The 18,326-nt window shown below is 46.5% G+C and overlaps 1 protein-coding gene across 2 annotated transcripts in view; it reads left to right on the top strand.

Annotated features, from left to right (window-relative positions):
- Nucleotides 1-18,326, top strand: part of LOC119174057 (putative 4-coumarate--CoA ligase 2) — a 210,988-nt gene that overhangs the window by 139,891 nt on the left and 52,771 nt on the right. For both annotated transcript variants that reach the window (XM_037424837.2, XM_037424836.2), the window contains exons 6-7: nt 3,844-4,119; nt 7,580-7,724. In XM_037424837.2, the coding sequence (XP_037280734.2) occupies nt 3,844-4,119; nt 7,580-7,724 (421 nt within the window). The remainder of the gene's footprint in view (nt 1-3,843; nt 4,120-7,579; nt 7,725-18,326) is intronic.

The following is an 18,326-nucleotide window of genomic DNA, read 5'->3' as shown; positions in this document are numbered from 1 at the left end:
TTATCGGCAGATCTTTCTTCAAGGCTCTTTGTAACACGTACTAAAAAATATAGGATCCAAGAAGTATATGATGGCCCCGCCACGGTGGTGTAGTGGCTAAGGTACTCGGCTACTGACCCGCAGGTCGCGGGTTCAAATCCCAGCTGCGGCGGCTGCATTTCCGATGGAGGCGGAAATGTTGTAGATTTGGGTGCACGTTGAAGAACCCCAGGTGGTCGAAATTTCTGGAGCCCTCCACTACGGCGTCTCTCATAATCATATGGTGGTTTTGGGACGTTAAACCCCACATATCAATCAATCGAGTATATGATGGCGTGTTTAATCGTTTCCGTTTCGTTACACAAAGTGCAGTTTACGTCCGTGCAGGAGCGTAGCCAGGGGTTGGCACAACGGGCCACGCCCTGGCAAGAAATGGTCATTTCAAGCGGGTGCCATGCCCGAAGTGAAGAAGCTTCATGCGTTTATGGTATAAATATGCCTTTGTCTTTCAGCCACATATCCACAAGCAATATGCTCATGTGTAACTTGGAGAAAAACGATTCTATTGATCTCCTGTCGGTCTCTTCACTCTCTTTCGTATGTTTTTCCAGGGGCATTCTTTTTAGGGGCGAAGCTCCTTAAGGCGTGGGCTGTGCGTCCCCTGTATGTAGCCACCTCTCGTTCAGTTCTTGCAGTGTTCACTAGATGGCGGTACTTGTAGCTGACGGCATTAAGTATTACGCTAGCCACCGCCCGATCTAAAGGGTACAGCCATATCCGTCCGTCCGTCCGTCCGTCCGTCCATCCATCCATCCATCCATCCATCCATCCATCCATCCATCCATCCATCCATCCATCCATCCACCCATCCATCCAAAAGACGCAAGATGTTATAAACTAGACGGCGGTACGTGTAGTTGATTATGAAAGATGCGAGGTGTTATAAAATAGGAATGATGCCACATATGGCGCGTGTCATCGTTCGATATAGTGCGGCGACGTACGCTAGGGGGAGCGTTGCAATAAAATCGAGTGGGCAAAATGTACGGAGGATTCATGGTTTACCAGGTTTATCTCCGGAGCTTCGCCCACTCATCATCATTCACTTCGTGGATGTGGCGGCACTTTTTAGTTATCGCTATACTGCTGTGAGCATCGTTACATCAATCAAGGAAGTCTATGTACAGTGTTTTTCTTGGTGCAAGGCACGCGTCTGCTTGTGAATACAGTGAAACTAATCTCATCTGCTTAAAAATACAGCGAAAGCAACTTTCATGCTTTGCAATCACACGCGGCCTGTATAGCTGCTTCACAGTACGACGTGAATTGTTGCTGTAATAATGTGTGGTACAAGCGTACATTGCCATCGGGTGTCAGAACATGCTCTTGTTGTTCTCCTATTGTTAGTGGCGCATACCCACTGTGGGGGATTGACCAAGAATCGAGTGGTTTTAAAATTTACTGTTCGGATTTGGAATAATGGAGGTATAACAGAAAGATTACCGATAGCCTAGGCAAGTGAGGTGCTTAGTGTAGTGCATGCAAATATTTACATAAACGAATTTATTCTTAGAATAGAGCAATAATCTGATTTTATACGTATATAGTTATGTAGACATGTTAGGATAATGAAACTACTTAATTAGTCAACCTATTAGTTTCATCAATATAGTCCCGGAAGGCCGCGCATACTGTCCCATTAGAGAAACCAGAAATGGAAGCTCCAAAAGACAAAATGACAGGCAGAGATAAGTCTATACCAATACCACGCAAAGTTATTTCTGATAGGGTTTTTCGTAATTTGTTAAACCGCCTGCAGGTCAAAAAGAAATGGTCTATTGTTTCCAGTTCATCGCAGAATGCGCACAGTGGCGAAGGTGCCTGAGCAGACCTGTGTTCATAGAAATTTAGATTTGGTACCCGGCAACGCAGCCTTGTGATAGCTACTTGTTTTCGAGTGCGGCAAAAATCTCTTCAGAACATGCGATTATCATACTGGCTTGATTGTTTAAAGCCGGTCACCCACTACATTAGACACACAGGTTACTGCGCCAATTCGCTTGAGGCCGCAATTTGGGTGCATAGAGACTTAGAAAATTTTTCATGCACTAAGAGTTTGATAGACGCACTTGGTACAGGATATCGCTATCGCGTTCAACTTTTAAAGGTGAGTGTTAAGGGTCCCCCATATTTTAAAACTCATCGGGATCCCATGTTGGCTTGAAGAAAGCATGGGCGCTGTCATTTCTGTAAACGCTTTTGCATCCTGGCGCAAAACAAGAAAACACTGGTCGTTGGCCTCCTTCGTCACAAGTTGGAACTCTTTCGTAAGAGACAACAGTTCACTAAATAATGGCGTGAAAATGCAAGCTAGTGCTGAAAACTTGATGCCGTGTTTGAGCGGCAGCTCACGCATTGCAACGCGCGGCACAGCATGTGAAGAAAAACGAAATAGCAGTGCCATAGTTCAAGCGTCAGCCGCTTATGACGGCGCGAGCGCGGAGCTGCGGAACAGACCTGTTTCTAGTACCGTTGCCCAATCGGGTACCATTGTAATAAAGGCTACAGACCATGACTATTTGATATCTGCGTATCTGATTTTGTCTTGGCACTATAAGAATGAGGTCCTTCCATGAGGCCCTCTGAAGTGGGGCCTTGTGTCCAGTCATATTCACAAACCGAGCGAAAGATAATGTCTGAATACTGCACAAGCGCTCGGATGCTTATGGCACGAGCCCTCAACTGCGTCCTCGTGATAAGTGAACGCTTTTTTTTATTAGCTGTAGCGTGAACCACAACGTCTATAGTACACTCGTTTGTGGACACTTTGTTGATCAATTTGAAAGTCATTTCAATATATATATATATATATATATATATATATATATATATATATATATATATATATATATATATATATGTATGTATGTATATATATATAGTTGCAGCGAAAAAGTAACGCTGGCCCCGGTAGAATAAGGAAAAATAGAGTACGACGCAAGTGGGTTTTGCACGGTATATTCTGACTGACGTTTCGGCACTATATATATATATATATATATATATATATATATATATATATATAGTAGAATAGTAGATTCTTTGAACGTCATTCACGCTGGACCCGACGTATTGTATGCAGGAAAGAGACGACGAAACTTTCACGGAAGTGTCCTTACCTAACGTTTTCAGCAGGTGGACCAGCCTTCGAACCAGCCTTCGTCAGAGAAAAAGAGGAAGGCAGGTCCACCAGGTGAAAACGTTAAGTAATGACGCTTCCGTGAAAGTTTCGTGTATATATATATATATATATATATATATATATATATATATATATATATATATATATATATATATATATATATATATATATATATATATGTTTCAGCCAAGGACCAGCATTCATCGGAGTGACTTCGAAAAAGGCTGGTCCCGCTACCGGAACGACGCTTTTTTTTCTAAACAATTTTTTTTCAGTATCCTTTCTAAGCTTTTGAACTATACATATATATTAGATTGACGTGTGTGTGTGTGTGTGCATTGTGAGAGAAGGTCACGCTGCAAGCAAACCCTTTATTTACACTTGAACCTGAGCCCCATTACTCAGACCGAAGCGCTCATGACGATTATCTATAGGTGATAAGATGAACTGTTGATTGATTGATATAATGAATGTTGAAAAATATCCTTTAAGGAAAAGAACTGTCGTTCCGGTCGCGGGACCAGCCTTCTTCGACGTCACTCCGATGAATGTTTATTCCTTGGTTGTAACGACTATATATATATATATATATATATATATATATATATATATATATATATATATATATATATATACAACTGTCATACTGCTTTATTATGCAGGTGACGACGCTGGCAAGTGTGCCGACCCGCCTTCACTACTACCTGTCAGATATCGAGCGGACCGGCACGGTCTTCCCATCAATTCGCAAGCTTAACGTGGGCGGCACGGTGTTAACGTCCTCTCTGGCTGACCGTCTGCTGGCCGCTTTCCCAGGTTTGCGTTGCCTGCGCAACCTGTACGGAATGTCGGAATCTTGTAGCGTCCTTTGCGCGCCACCCACAGATGAGATCAGCGCTGCCAACATCGGCTTCCCAGGACCTATGGTACAGCTCATGGTATGAAAGCCTTCATGAAACGCTCGCTTGTATCACACTCAAGTTGTCCGCTTCATTTTTGAGAGTTCAATCTGATTTTATTGAACAGGTTTAAATGGCTACAGGTCTACAATGGAAACAATGGCTAAATGGATACAGGTCTAAATGGCTACTTCAATGAATGTAAGAGTGTTAATTAAAAGGTGCTTTTTGAAACATGCCGACGGCTATAATAGGTTGTAAAAAAGGAGTAAGTGGTTCGATGACTCAGTTGCTCACAAATTAACGATTTTAGCCAGAATGCATTCATCTAATAGTACCATTTAGCGCCTTCGCCTCGTAGTCGAAGATAGCTGCTGTAATATGCCGTAAATCACGGCCAAGATAAGCGTGGAACCTTAAGCTCCACCATCAGGAGCTGAATGCAAAATTGATAATGTGTCCTTATTGCGTACTTCAGCCACCTAGCGCATGAATCTAACTTTATGATATTCGAGAAGCTTATCTTCTGGATTACTTCTGTGTAGTTGTAAAAGATGAAAGTGGCTTGTGTCAGTAACGCTTTCGCATACGGCTGTATGCTGTGAAATATAGCTGCAGGCTTTAAACCACATTAGCATGAAATGTGTTTGTACTTTCTACGCACCTACTGCGCAGTCTTCAGAAAATGCGTGGAGAAGCGTCAGAGGCTTTTGTAATGGTTGGCCAGCTTTATTAATCGAAGTCATTCTCATAACCACATGATCTGTTGCCCGATTTCAATGTACGCTGTAGTTGCATTGATACGTGTATCCGTGTGAAATCTGCAAACAGGATGCGTGTGTTGTAAAGAGAGAAATTTATTTTCACTTCTTTTGCAACCAGAGGAAGCTATTTTCGCTGTATTGCCAAGCAAAATATTGGCTGTGTCATGACACATTTGTTTGCCACGCAAACGGAGTTGATTTGATACTCACTCGGACCTAAAACTTCTAATTACTGAATTTACTTCTCGACATTTCTATTTCTCGGTAAGAGACAAAATAAATCAATCAATCAGTTCTTTATTTCAAACAAGCGTATGTGTCGGATACAAGAGAAAAAGACAGAAGTGCTCCGCCTGACGCGGCCCCAGCACCTGAATGCACCCACTCAGAGCATTGATACACACAATATCATACGCCATTACTACATGAAAAACACAGTTCAATACTGGGTTAACAAAATTGATGTTTTTACAGTGTTAAACAGATTCTTAATACCACAAGGTATGAAACCAGAACATGAGACTGCTATATAGACAACAATATGCATAATGCCCACTATACGTCACAACGATACTGGTTACACTCATGATGAAGAAAAACAAGCGTGTTCCAGACCACATACTCGCTTTCTGCCATCAAAGCCTAGCAGTTCTAGTTACCCATCCTACGCCATGACCGGTAAGTTCCCGGTCGGCACTAGGAATCGAACCCGGTACCTGCCACACTAGAAGCGGACGCTCGAACCATGTAGCCACTGTTGCAACTGTAGGGTGTACCGGAATTCAACCCCGCCTTGTTAAAATAGGTGAGCGTCCGCGGCTGCTTTGGGAGTGTTGCGACCGACGCCTGGGCTGCCAAGAAAGCAGCGTTCTCTTAATCCTCCAACAAGTGTCAGAACGGCTGGACACCTATGTCCGCCATGTGTTGTCCTTCCTAGCCGGGAAGCGAAACGCCATGTTGTAAGTTCTGTAAGCCGCTTCACGAGATGACGAAAACCGTATACGCGGTACCAATATATTCCTTGGAGAGGACGGCGGCAGCAGCCGCAAATCACCCCGATAGGAGAGCGAGCAGTTAGGCGGACCTTCTGAGTTACTACGGTGGCCCTTTTGATGTACGCTGTCATGAGCTTGGTGCCCCTCGCCCAGCACCACACGTACGATGAGGAAGAGTCACGCTGGTGCCACATTGCAGTGCTGTGACCACGCCTGAAGAAATGTAGTCGTTACCTTCAGAAACGACCACGTTTCTGAAGGTAACGACTATCCTTTTACAATATGTGAGTACCATGTCAAGAAGAACTTGTCGGCAAACTGTCTCTTTGCCAAAAGTATCGTACAGTGGAACCCGCTACGTCAAGAGCAAGTGTGCTGTTCTAATGAAGACTTGTTTGCTTGCTTCCTGTAACCCCGTGCTATAACGCCTTCGGGCAATGCAGCGTAATCCTTGAAGGAAGTATACGATAAGCCGGCAATGTGTAACAAAGAAAAAAAGGCGTTTGTGGCCTGTATATGGTTAATTGTTTCAAGTTTTAGCACTTTTTACTACATAAAAAAGTCCAAACGAACATAAAGCACATGTGCGTCGCCGCATCGCCAGCCTCTGTTTGATTCACAAGTTTTTTCACAGTTCCCTCAATCAAGCACCTTGCATCATCCCACCGACGCGCATATCTCACCGCACAACCCATCCTTATTCAATCGCACGCGCACGCGCTCGCACTACTACTTTTGCTGCCTCATTTTTTATTTGCACAGCAGTGGACTGGAACGGCCTTCCCCGTTACATTGCAGCCATCACGTGTGTTCATCAACGTTTGCCAAAACATAAATACATATTGTTTGTCAGAAGATCACTCTCTGTAACCTCCATTTGTTAACCCACCCCTTATGTAATACCCCCTCACCGGGGTCTTTAAGGTAATAAAGTGAAGTGAAGTAAAGTGAAGTGAAGTGAAGTGAAGTCTCTAATATATTATTCTGTACGAGCAAACGGTCTTGGTCAAAACAGCTTTAAGAGCGCCTATAGCTGTGAACGCGAGAACAAAAGAAGTCTTGTTTGCGATTTTAGTGTTGGTCATTGCGCGTTAGGTCATTTATGTTACATTGCAGCAACTAGCTGTAAACCACCCTATTGCAACAGATTTGGCTAAACCTAATGTGAACGTCACAGCAGCTTTGAATTGGGTGTGTCATTTGTGGCGTATACAGATGGCTTGGTTGAAGATGGCTTGGTTATGCGTTACGACAAAAATGACGTCCACGCATTCTAAAGCATCCCGCGTTTCATATCATGCCATACTCGATTCCATCATTCTAGGTTAAGACAAAAAATGCAAGCCATTCTACAGCTGGCTCTTTGAAAAGCCCGGAATGGCAGCTACAACCACCGAATGAATCAAAGTTGGGCTGGAAAATATGAAAAAATAAAAAATACCAACTTCTCCCCTTTCACACTTTTCTTCAATGTATACTATTAGGCAGCAAATAGTGAGCTCGCAAGTTGTGGAACTGTAAGACAACCTGAAGCGTAGTTTAGTAATTCGGAAACAAACTGTCGGGTGCTGCATTCTAGAAAGTGTGAAGTCAGGTGCTGAGCACTAGTCAGGCGGAGCAGATCTGCCTCTTCCCCCTGTGTGCGAGTGTTTTTTTTTGGTCAGAAATACTTTATTTAACGCTGCTGGAATAAAGATGTTGTAATATCACGAAGCGTGTAACAGTGTGCTGTGAATGTAGGTAATCAACCTGGAGACAGGAAGGAAGCTTGGGCCACACGAAAACGGGGAACTATACTTCAGGGCTCCGAGCGTCATGAGAGGCTACTACAAGCAAACTGAACTGACAGCCGCTTTTATGGACAAAAATGGCTGGTGTAAAACTGGTAATGTTCTTTATTATCGTACTCGACGATGGTTGAGACCTGATGAGTTTAAATAGGGCCTTTCTTCATAGAAACACAATTTACCTCATGGACTCCCTTCCCCATCTGCATCTTTTATGGCTTGCTTCAGTTTAGTAGTATGCCTCGAGTGGAGATGGAAAGCTTTGTAACTGCAATGCTACGTTGTCTATCAACTCGAAGAGGCTTTTTAGTCTACCTTCATTCATTGGTGGAGGGTTGTCGGCCTCTCCTCCATTTACATCAAATCAACTGCATTCACAAATTTGGAAGAGAGCACTAAAACTGCAGGATTGGTAGAAATTCTTCATTCCGAAAATGTTGAAAGCGACCGGCCTGTCGCTGCATGTCAAGAGAACGAGAAACATCGCATGAAGTGATTAATGCAAGAGACGCGGGCAACCTCACCGGTTCGATAACAGTGGTCTGCTGGAGCTACAAGGGGAGTGAGGCGATATTTCACAGTTTAGGTCTTCTGCCAAACAGTGCAAGGCCTGAGAAACCGTGACTGACACTAGTCACTCAAACGAGGTGTGGGAATTGATGTGAAAAACAACACCTATAGTCACCAAATTGGAATGATACAGCATAGAGCACTCCACTGGTCAAAATTTCCGGCCTGGGTCCGGCCTGGCTCAGCCCAAAAACCTGATGCTCCGTCCCGTCGAAGGCCATCCCATTGCTTATAATTATGCCCCGTACCCAGCCCAGGCCCAAAACGTTTGTGCGCGGCCCGGCTTCTTTCCGCCAGTTATGCCTTAGGCATAAACGAGGCGCGTACAAAATTCGGTTATTGTGAAAATACTTGTCGGTCACGAGGTGTATTCTGGTGAGTGTTTTAGGACTTCTTTAGGTTGAACAACTTTCACTGGTACTTTGTACACGTTGGGTACTCTCGCGCTCTGTATAGTCTGTAAGGGCCGTTCGCCCCACAGGTTGCGAGATCGAATCGCGGCTGCGGCGGCTGCATATCTGATGGAGGCGGACGTGCTTTAGGCCCGTGTTCTCAGATTCGGGTGCACTTTAAAAACCTCAAGGTGGTCTAGATTTCAGGAACCCTTCACTACGGCGTCTCTTCAATACGGCGTCACTACGTTAAACCAAGCATATCAATCAAGGGCCGTTCCACGCGCTACCCACACAGCCACACCGCATGTGCTGGGACGCCTGCAGTACGCAAGCGTGGGGAAGATAAGCCTATTGGCGATACTCTTTAACCCTCTGCTTAGGTGCGACAGGTGTACTGGCACTTGCGTTGCGGCTGCGCGGCTAGCGCATGGAATGGCCCTAAAAATATCGCAAAATATTCGCAGGGTAACATAAAGTATAACTACAGTCATATAATTGGACAGAGGCGTAGCAATTTGTCAACGTTGGAACCCTTGCAGCCTGAGGATATGCCAGGGTCTCTCACGGCGGGAAGCGTCACGAAATTAGTTGCGGCCGGTGGTTTGGAAGACAGGGCAGGAGGTGCGGCGACAAGAGAATATGTAGTAGAATCCTGAAACGCCATGTTAAAGGCTGCAAGTGAGCGCCCGCTGTGGTGCACTGTGCTAATGACTGTAATGTAACAGCTTCAACAAATGTGTGACGGGGAAGGAAGAGTCAGAAGGCTCAGACTTGAGAGAATACGCATATATCTATCTACAAGTGGTTAGTCGGGGAACGCTGCAAATAAAAAGACCTCGCGCCATTCTATCCCTTGTTGTCCTCTTCCGCCCCTTGTTAATCAATGTGCATTTAGTATAAATAAATAAATACATTGAAACAAAGCCCGTACGCTGGGCCAGCTCTTTGTCACTTCTTGAAACTTTTCCTCTACCGGGCTACTATACCTGAGCAGTGCTGTTGTCACCATTCCACTCAGCCACGCTGCGTGCATGCAATGCTGCCAAAGGTGGCCCTTTACTGACACAGGGTGTCTCTTCGAAAGTGTAAACATGAAGTTGACCTAGGCTATGAACCAGCATAGGCAGAACTAATGCCTCTGGCGCGAGGAATAGGCAGACTCGCAGAGGCTGATGACGGCTAAAGTGCGTCTTAAGTTGAAAGTAAGGTGATGATGCCTCTGTTCGACGCTATTGACTTTGTCGTGCCAGTCATGGCGTCTTGCTTTGAGAGTCGGGCAACAATGGCGCTGCTCTGGTGGAAGCCATTGTCTTCGTCGAGCCAGTCGTATGCCTATTAGGAGAGCAGACAAATTCTTGCATAACAAAGTATACATGCGAGTTTCGACAGGTTGCATTACTTGGCTATAATGGTTTGACGTCGCAAGCTCTGTGCTGCTGTCACCTCACTGTTGTTGGCCGCGAGGAAGCAGGATGATGTCTGGTGGTTCCGTACAGTGGTGTTCATACAGGTTAACGCCACCATATCTGTACACCAAGCCGCAGACGCGAGGGTTTTATGAAAAGGTTGTCTTGCTGCTTCGCGTGAGATGGTCGCCGTCTGGCCGATGCGCATCGCAGTCCCCGTTGGTGAAGACTGCCTCATTGTAATCCACACGGCACTCAGCTGGTAAGCTTGGAGCCATGCTGACGTGCCCGTCATTGCTAGCAAAGACACACGCCGGATTGATGCCGTAAGGGGTGATGCTGGCTTCATCTGCTTGCGGTGCGTCGCGAGCTTTGGGCAAGCCGCGGTGAGCAGATTTCATATAAGCAGACGGACCTTGCATAAGTGTGTCATTAGCAGCCTTAGAATTATCGAGCGAAGCACTTGCAGCCTCGGCGAATGGATTCCACGCAGTTGGTATATATGCCTCCGGCTGCCCACTGACGCTTTTTGTCGTTGTAGCCATCCACTGGTCTTTTAACATGGTATTTTGAGGCCAAGAAAATGCTCTGATTCGGAGGGGAGCTTTATCCTGCCACGGTTAGTAATGAGCTGAACGTCACTAAACAGTAGGTAGTCAGCTCCCTAAATTTTGCATGCAAGTCATAGAGCACTGGAACGGCAGCAAGGATGCTGCTTCAGTTTTTGGTGTGTATCTGCAACCCAAGTGCTCCGACAGGCAATGCGTTCCAGCTGAGGCCACGCAGGGTTGATTCAGACGAAGGCTCGACGGCGACTGGGGCATATCGGCGATGAAGAGCAGAACGCGAGTCTCCCGTCTACACCACAGCCATGAGCTTATCGATTCTGTCGACGCGGACCTGCACCATCGTAATAGGCCACGTATGGTTTTCATGAACTCGGTGTCCTGCATTCGGTGGTACCACGTCATCGGTCTGGTAACCGGAAGTTGCGGGAAGTCTTTTTTCTGGACTGGCTGTGAGAAGAACTCAAGTACAATGCTCATAACTGACGCCTGAACGACGTGAACTACGAGATTGTTCCTGACGGTGATTGTAGTTATAAGCGCTGAAACCATTATTCTGAAGTCGTGAACGTCATGCGTATAAACTGTATTTATCTAGTTAGCTAGCTCCCAATATCTGTATTGGGGTGACCACTCCATAAACCTGGTAGAGTGCCTAAGGTGCGCATCTTGACGATGCCTCTTTTGGAAGGAGCCAAATATCACAAGCTTGCGGCAAGAAAGGCGATACTAGGAGTGCATGTGCCGTCAAGGGCTATGCAAAGCCCTTGATGGCACATCTGCGGCAAGACCTTTGTTTTGACGTCGTCACAATGTATTGTAACAAACTTACAACAAGGATGTTCTATTTACATGGTTTATTAAAGGTGAAGTTGCGCCCAAAACTAGAAAAGCACAACAGGTAACAGGAACTGAATCTCCGTGCCCTCGCGAGCGTCTGTCTCGGACACCGTCATTTTCTTCTTCACGCGTGTTGGCTGGCCGCGCTTCGAAGCACGTGCCCGTGCAGAGGCCGCTGGTGCATTACAGCTGGCTTCATCTGTCGAAGTGGTACCCTCCACTTTTCTCTTCGTTTACGGCGTCTGTGTTGTACTGAGCACTGTGAATATCCTGTGACAAATATATACATATATATATATATAGATAGATAGATAGATAGATAGATATACATATTTATGCATCCCATCTTTTCATCTGTACATACTCATCATCACCAGTCAAATTTAGGTTGTGGGGCACATACTCGAGTCAATAAAGGAGAGTCTTGAGTGTACTCGCCGCCATCTTACAGTATATATATATATATTATGGTGTAACTATAAGAGACAAGCAGAGAGCAGAGTGGATTAGGGAACAAATGAGAGTTAAGGATATCATAGTTGAAATCAAGAAGAGGAAATGGACATGGGCTGGGCATGTAGCGCGTAGACATGATAACCGCTGGTTATTAGGGGTAAATAACTGGATTCCCAGAGAAGGCAAGCGGGTTAGGGGGCGACTGAGGGTTAGGTGGGCAGATGAGATTAAGAAGTTTGCGGGTATAAATTGGCAGCAGCAAGCACAGGACCGAGTTAACTGGTGGAACATGGGAGATGACTTTGTCCTGCAGTGGACGCAGTCAGGATGATAATGATGATGATGATAATGATGATATATGCTCGCTCAAAATATCAATGTGATAGCAATTAAACGGACACTCTCAGCTGGATTTCGCAGCCACCAACGCTGTCGATGTCACGCACTGTATGTGTATACAAAACTGTACATAAGATGTACACAACTGATACATCTATCTATCTATCTATCTATCTATCTATCTCTCTATCTATCTATCTATCTATCTATCTATATATATCTATCTATCTACCTATTGTTGTAAGAGAGCTTCCCACAACGAAAATCGAAACTGGAAGTTAACAGCGGAAGAAAACCGATGATTACGAAGGTGTGTGCGGGGTCAGACGAACGTGACCGCGTGCAGCTTCGGAGCAGCGACGGGCAGAGGAATAGTGCGGCCAGCTAGCAAGAGCGCTAGGCGTTGGCCCTCGAGCAAGCAAATGGACGAGCCGGTGTCAGCAACCCAACCGAGACAAGCATAGCGTATTGCTGAAGCAAATTGCGTTCCGGGCCGTGCCTGACATGCTGTTTCTGTGGCGGACAAGCGTGTGGGCAAGGGCAAGCGGCTGATCTTGTCCAGACTCGGGTCTGGCACAACCAGTAACCGAGATCGTGGCTGTGGTGCTACGTCGGTGCCGGTCCGCACAACCGCCAATTGAAGGTGCGACTTCGGTGTTGCGTCGGCCGCAGCGTTGGGCTACCTGGTCCAGCACGAGCACCTGATGTTCTGCTCGTGTGCTCCCGTGCATCTGGCAACCTTCCCGTGGCGAGGTTGCGTCGTCGACGCCATCGTCTTCAGCGGGAGCGGGAGTGGCACCCTACAGAATGAGACTTCTGAGTAGTGATGACGCGTGGGTTACTCGCATGCGCGTAGACTGTATGACTGAGTTATGGAACCAGTGTGTTGTACAGATAGCTACAGTATTGTGATTGTTATCTGTGTGAAGTCGAGAAATGTTTTTCTTGTCTTTGTCTTGGAATTATGCGTATGAGGGCTCAAGAACCATAACATTTGGCGAACCTGTCAGGATGGCCTTTTAAAATCAGAAGCTATTACTCAAACAGAGCCTTTTTCATGGACAGGGAGAAATTTATTGCACTTGTCTGACAGCTAGGTTTGGAGAACGAGGAGCTGAAAGAGTGGGTTAAGTGAGAGTGCATTGAAGCTCGAGATGACTGTGCTAAGGAGCGCGAGATCACGAAAGAAAACGCTGAGCGGCAGCAGGCGCTGTTAGAGCAGCAGCAGAAGGTGCAGGAAGAAGAGCTGAAGATCCTTGAGCTGAAGCTTCGACTTCAGGAGAGCGCAAGCAGGGTACAGCCAATGGTGGCTGATGAACATGGAGGATTTAGCGTGAGCGCCAGAAGAATGACAGAGGTCTGCAGTCCTCATAAATTGATTCCGCTCTTCCATGAAACTTGGGATGACCTTAACGCGTACCTGAAGCAATTTGAACGGGTGGCAACGTGTCAAGGGTGGCCACATGAAAATCGGACTCTTTCGCTTAGCCTATGCATGACAGGTCAAGCGCTAGCAGTCATAGGCTGGTTAGATCCAACAGCTGCGCTGAATTATGATCAGCTGAAAGCGGTGCTTCTTTAGAAATTCCGCTATACTGCGGAAGGCTACCGCAAAACAATTTCATGAAGCGATGCCTGAGGAAAACAAGACTGGTCTTGAGTATGCTGCAAGACTCTCCGGCTACTTTGACCATTGGCTTGAAGTGGAAAAAACGGAGACAAGCTTTGCTAGCTTGCGAGACCTGATGATAGGTGAGCAATTGATGAAGGGTTGTTCTCCGGCACTCAGGAGCTTTCTCAAGAAAACGAGTTGCAAAACCCTGAGTTTGCTGTGCGGGGCTACCGATAACTACATGGAATCACAGGCGCTCACAAACGGATTCCCAAAGATCCGGGACTTTTGGTATCCAAGCCGGACTCCGTGAAGAAGACGGAGAAGCCTGCATGTCACTGTTTCCTGTGTGACAAGGCAGGCCATCGCGCAGCTGACTGCTGTTCCCTCATGAAACGAAATACTTTCAGCCGATGCGGAGTATGTAAACAAAGTGGACGCAGCAGTGACAGATGCCCCGGTAGAAAACTTGGCAAAGGCCAGGCGTCATTTATGCTGTCGGAAAAACGTGAAGATTTGACACCTCAGCAGCATAAGAGAGGCTACATTGTTCTCAAAGACGGTGGAACTATACCCATCGTCATAGCCACATCAAGTCGACGATCCGCGAACGTTGGAGTTGCTGACATGCTTATTGTGGAGATGTTCCTAGAGAACAGACCAGTGCATGTACGTCAAGACACCGGCTGCAACACGGTCGTAGTGCGGCAATCCTTGGTTCCGATGGAGAATTCAACGGGAACGACGAGCCCAGTACTTACTGGACCGCACTCTGCGATACCTCCCATAAGCAAAAGTCCTGTTGCAATGTACATTGTTTACTAGGGAAGTACTAGTTAGGTGTGTGACCGACCTATTATAGGACGTAATATTGGGCTACATCAAGGGCGCGGCATTGCCGGATACGTTACCTATGAATGAGGCAGCACCACAGTATGACCATGGCCACGAGGAAACAAGGCATGCACCATGCACAGGCTCCAGCCAAATGAATGTTGTCATTGGTGAGCAGTATGTAACTGGCTATTTGCACGCTACCCAACCAAGATCGAATGCAGAGGAAGCGTATGAACCATAGCATGAAGACGAGAAAAAGTGGCCACGACCTGAAGAAGTCCTCGTGAGAAAAGAAGGAAAAAGCAAAGAAGCATACTTCTTTACCTGTGATGACTCTGCCTGCTTTACAGGGGGAAGTGAGGTGTTTAAAAAATATCAAGTGGATGACAAGACTTTGCGAAAGTGTTTCGAGGCGGTTGGCAAGAAAATTGTGTCGAATGATCGATAAACGTTTTTTTTCATTCGGGACGGAACCTTATTCCGCAAGCGCAACTTGCCAGATGAAACTGATTTGGAGAAACTTGTTGCGCCACGACATTTGTGTGAGGTGGTGCTGAAACTAGCCCACGTAGGCATCTTAGCCGGCCATCGAGGTATCACGAAGACATAGCAGGTTCACTGGAGACTTCTACTGGCCGGTTGTCCAATCCAACACAAGGCGCTTCGTGAAATCTTGCGACATCTGTCAACGGACAGTGCCACGCCACCTGGTGGAACGCGCTTCCTTGGGCACCACGCCTATCATCGAGACATCGTTTACTAGAGTTGGCATTGATAATATCGGCTCATTGTCACCAACATCTGAAAACGGCAGTTGCTACGCGCTGACAATGATAGATTTTGTGACGCGATACCCCGACGTAGTAGCACTTCCCTCCTTTGAATCGAGGCAGGTTGCGAAAGGTCTCCTGGAAATGTTCTCTCGCGTGGCCATATCAAAAGAGATCATCAGACATTGCACCACGTCTTTCATGTCAGCAGTTATGAAGGAAATCAGCCGACTACTTTCATCCAAACAACTGCCTACTACGCCTTATCATTCGATGGTCAATGGTTTGACTGAACGTTTTATAGGGACATAAAAACGCATGATAGGATGCATGTTTCAAGAGCGTCCGAAAACCTGGAACCATTACATCGGTCTGTTACTGTTCAGCTACCGAAAGCTTCCCCAATGTAACTTTGGATTCTCTTCATTCGAATTATTATATGGGAGATACGTGCGAGGGCCAATGGCTATTCTGAAGAAGCTCTGGACGAACGCTCGCCTCTATGACGAGACTAAGACGACATGCACGCATATGATGGTGCTGCGGTGACGTTTAGAACGCACCTGTGTTTTCGCATACAAAGAATTGATGAAGGCGAAAAGCTACAGAAAAGTTACTACGGCAAGAAATTGAGACAGTGAGAACTTGTCCCTGGTGATCAGGTGAGGATGTTGTTACCAGCCGATGCTAAAAAGCTGGTGCTTTCCAGAAAGGGCCCCTTCCCTGCTATTGAGAAACGCAGTGAAATGGATTACCTCGTAAACCTAGGCCACAAGGTTACACTATCTCATATCAACATGTTAAAGAAGTATGAAGAGCGCAAGCCACTAAGCCAAGGAACGGTGGCAGGCGTTACTACGACGCTGCCAAGTGACACAGACGAGATTCAGTCCGACGAAGTGCCCCATATCACACTAGAACAGACACGGGACTGGACGAGTATTACCATAGCATCGGAGCTGAACGCTGATGCACGACAGCAAGCCACAGCGGTTCTCTAAAAATTCATAGACATTTTCTCAGATGTACTTGGGAAGACTGACATTGTTCAATGTGAGTTGAAGCTTGCATTAGAGGCTCCCTTACAGGCGCGACAGTACCCGGTACCTTTTGCCGTCAAAAGTGCCATCGAGGAGGAAGTGAAGGACATGCTACAGATAGGTGTCATTGAAAGGTCAACGTGAGCCTACCACTCGCCCATAGTGGTCGTCAAGAAGAAAGATAGCACCATACCTTTGTGTATTGACTTCTGACGACTGAACTAGGTCATACTTCCGGTTCGTGAGCCGCTCCTTCGCACAGATACGAGGTTTACTAAGCTTGCGAAGTGCAATTGCTTCTCGCATTTTGATTTTACTAAGGGATACTGGCAGATACCTATGGCCAGTAAGTCGAAGGAGCTCACGGCCTTCTCGTGTTAATCTGGCTTGTACCACTTCAACTTTATGCCTTTGGCATCAAGACTGCGTGAGCAGTATTTAATCGGTTAATGCGAGTCGTCACCGAGGGGATTCCCAATGTGATATATTACTTTGACGATGTGCTCGTCGCTAGTGAAACTTAGGAAGAACAGTTGGTAACCATTAAGAGATTATTTGAGCACGTCAGAGCGGCTCGTCTAACTATAAAACCGGCGAAATGTGAGGTAGGCTGCCCGACTACCACTTTTTTGGGCCACATTGATGGGCAAGGTATGCTGCAGACGAGTAAAAGAAATTACTGATAAGATCCAAGCAGCTCTGCCGCCCAGCACCAAGAAGGAATTGAAAGCCTTTCTCGGCATTTCAGGTTATTACCGCAACTTTTGTCCAATTACGCTGAGTTGACTTTTCAGCTCACTGAACATACAAAAAAAGACCACCCCGATAAAATAATATTGGGTGAAGAACATGAGAGAGCGTTTCAACAAGCGCAGAATCTATTGTCCGCGCAGCCTGGGCTGAAATCACCCGACTTGCATAAGCCCTTTGTTTTGCACATGGATGCGTCTTCGCGGAGCTTTGGAGCAGTATTGCTCCAGGAACACCAAGGCCGTCTGCACCCTGTTTCCTACGCGAGCCGTAAATTACTACTCCGCGAAGCAGCCTACTCCACAATTGAAAGAGAAGGCCTTGCCATAGTCTGGGCTCTTCTCAAATACCACATGTTTCTCTATGGCAAGCCATTTACGTTGCAATCTTACCAGCAGCCATTGATTTATATAAAGTCAGCTAGGCACCCAAATAATTGAGTCTTGCGGCGGAGTCTCCTTCTTATGGAATTTGACTTTTACGTGGAACACATTCATGGTGTGGACAACGTTGGTGGCGACTACATGAGTCGTGCGGCTTTTACCGAGCATTGACGTATTGCCGTTGTACACATTTGTAATCGTGTTTTTATCATATTGCAATTAGTTTTTTTACATCTTTAGACAATGAAAGTGTGTTGAACGTTTGTTACATTCGGGAAGTGTGTGTTACGCGTGTGCTACGTGTGTGCAACGTACTTGAAGTTGGAAGGGACTGTGGTAAGAGTGCTTCCCAACACCAAAACTGAAACTGCAAGTAATACCGACCGCGGAAAAAACAATCGATGGCGATGAAGGTGTGCGCGGGGTCAGACGAACGTGAGCACGTGAAGCTTCGTAACAGTGACGGGCAGAGGAATAGCGTGGCCAGCTATCAAGAGCGCTAAACGTTGGGCCTCAGGGGATCGAACGGACGAGCCGGTGTCACCAACTCAACCGGGACGAGCGTAGCGCGTTCCTGAGGTGAGTGGCGATTTTGGGTCGGGCCTGACATGCTGTTCCTTTGGCGGACAAACGTGCGGGCCAAGACGAGCGGCTGATCCTGTCCAGACTCGTGGCCGGCACAACCAGTCACCGAGATCTTGGCCACGGTGCCACGTCGGCACCGGTCCGCACAGAC

This window comes from Rhipicephalus microplus, chromosome 5 (genome assembly GCF_043290135.1).
Source record: "Rhipicephalus microplus isolate Deutch F79 chromosome 5, USDA_Rmic, whole genome shotgun sequence".
In the NCBI taxonomy this organism is placed as follows: Eukaryota; Metazoa; Arthropoda; class Arachnida; order Ixodida; family Ixodidae; genus Rhipicephalus; species Rhipicephalus microplus.
This window is presented reverse-complemented; position numbering and strand designations above follow the sequence as displayed.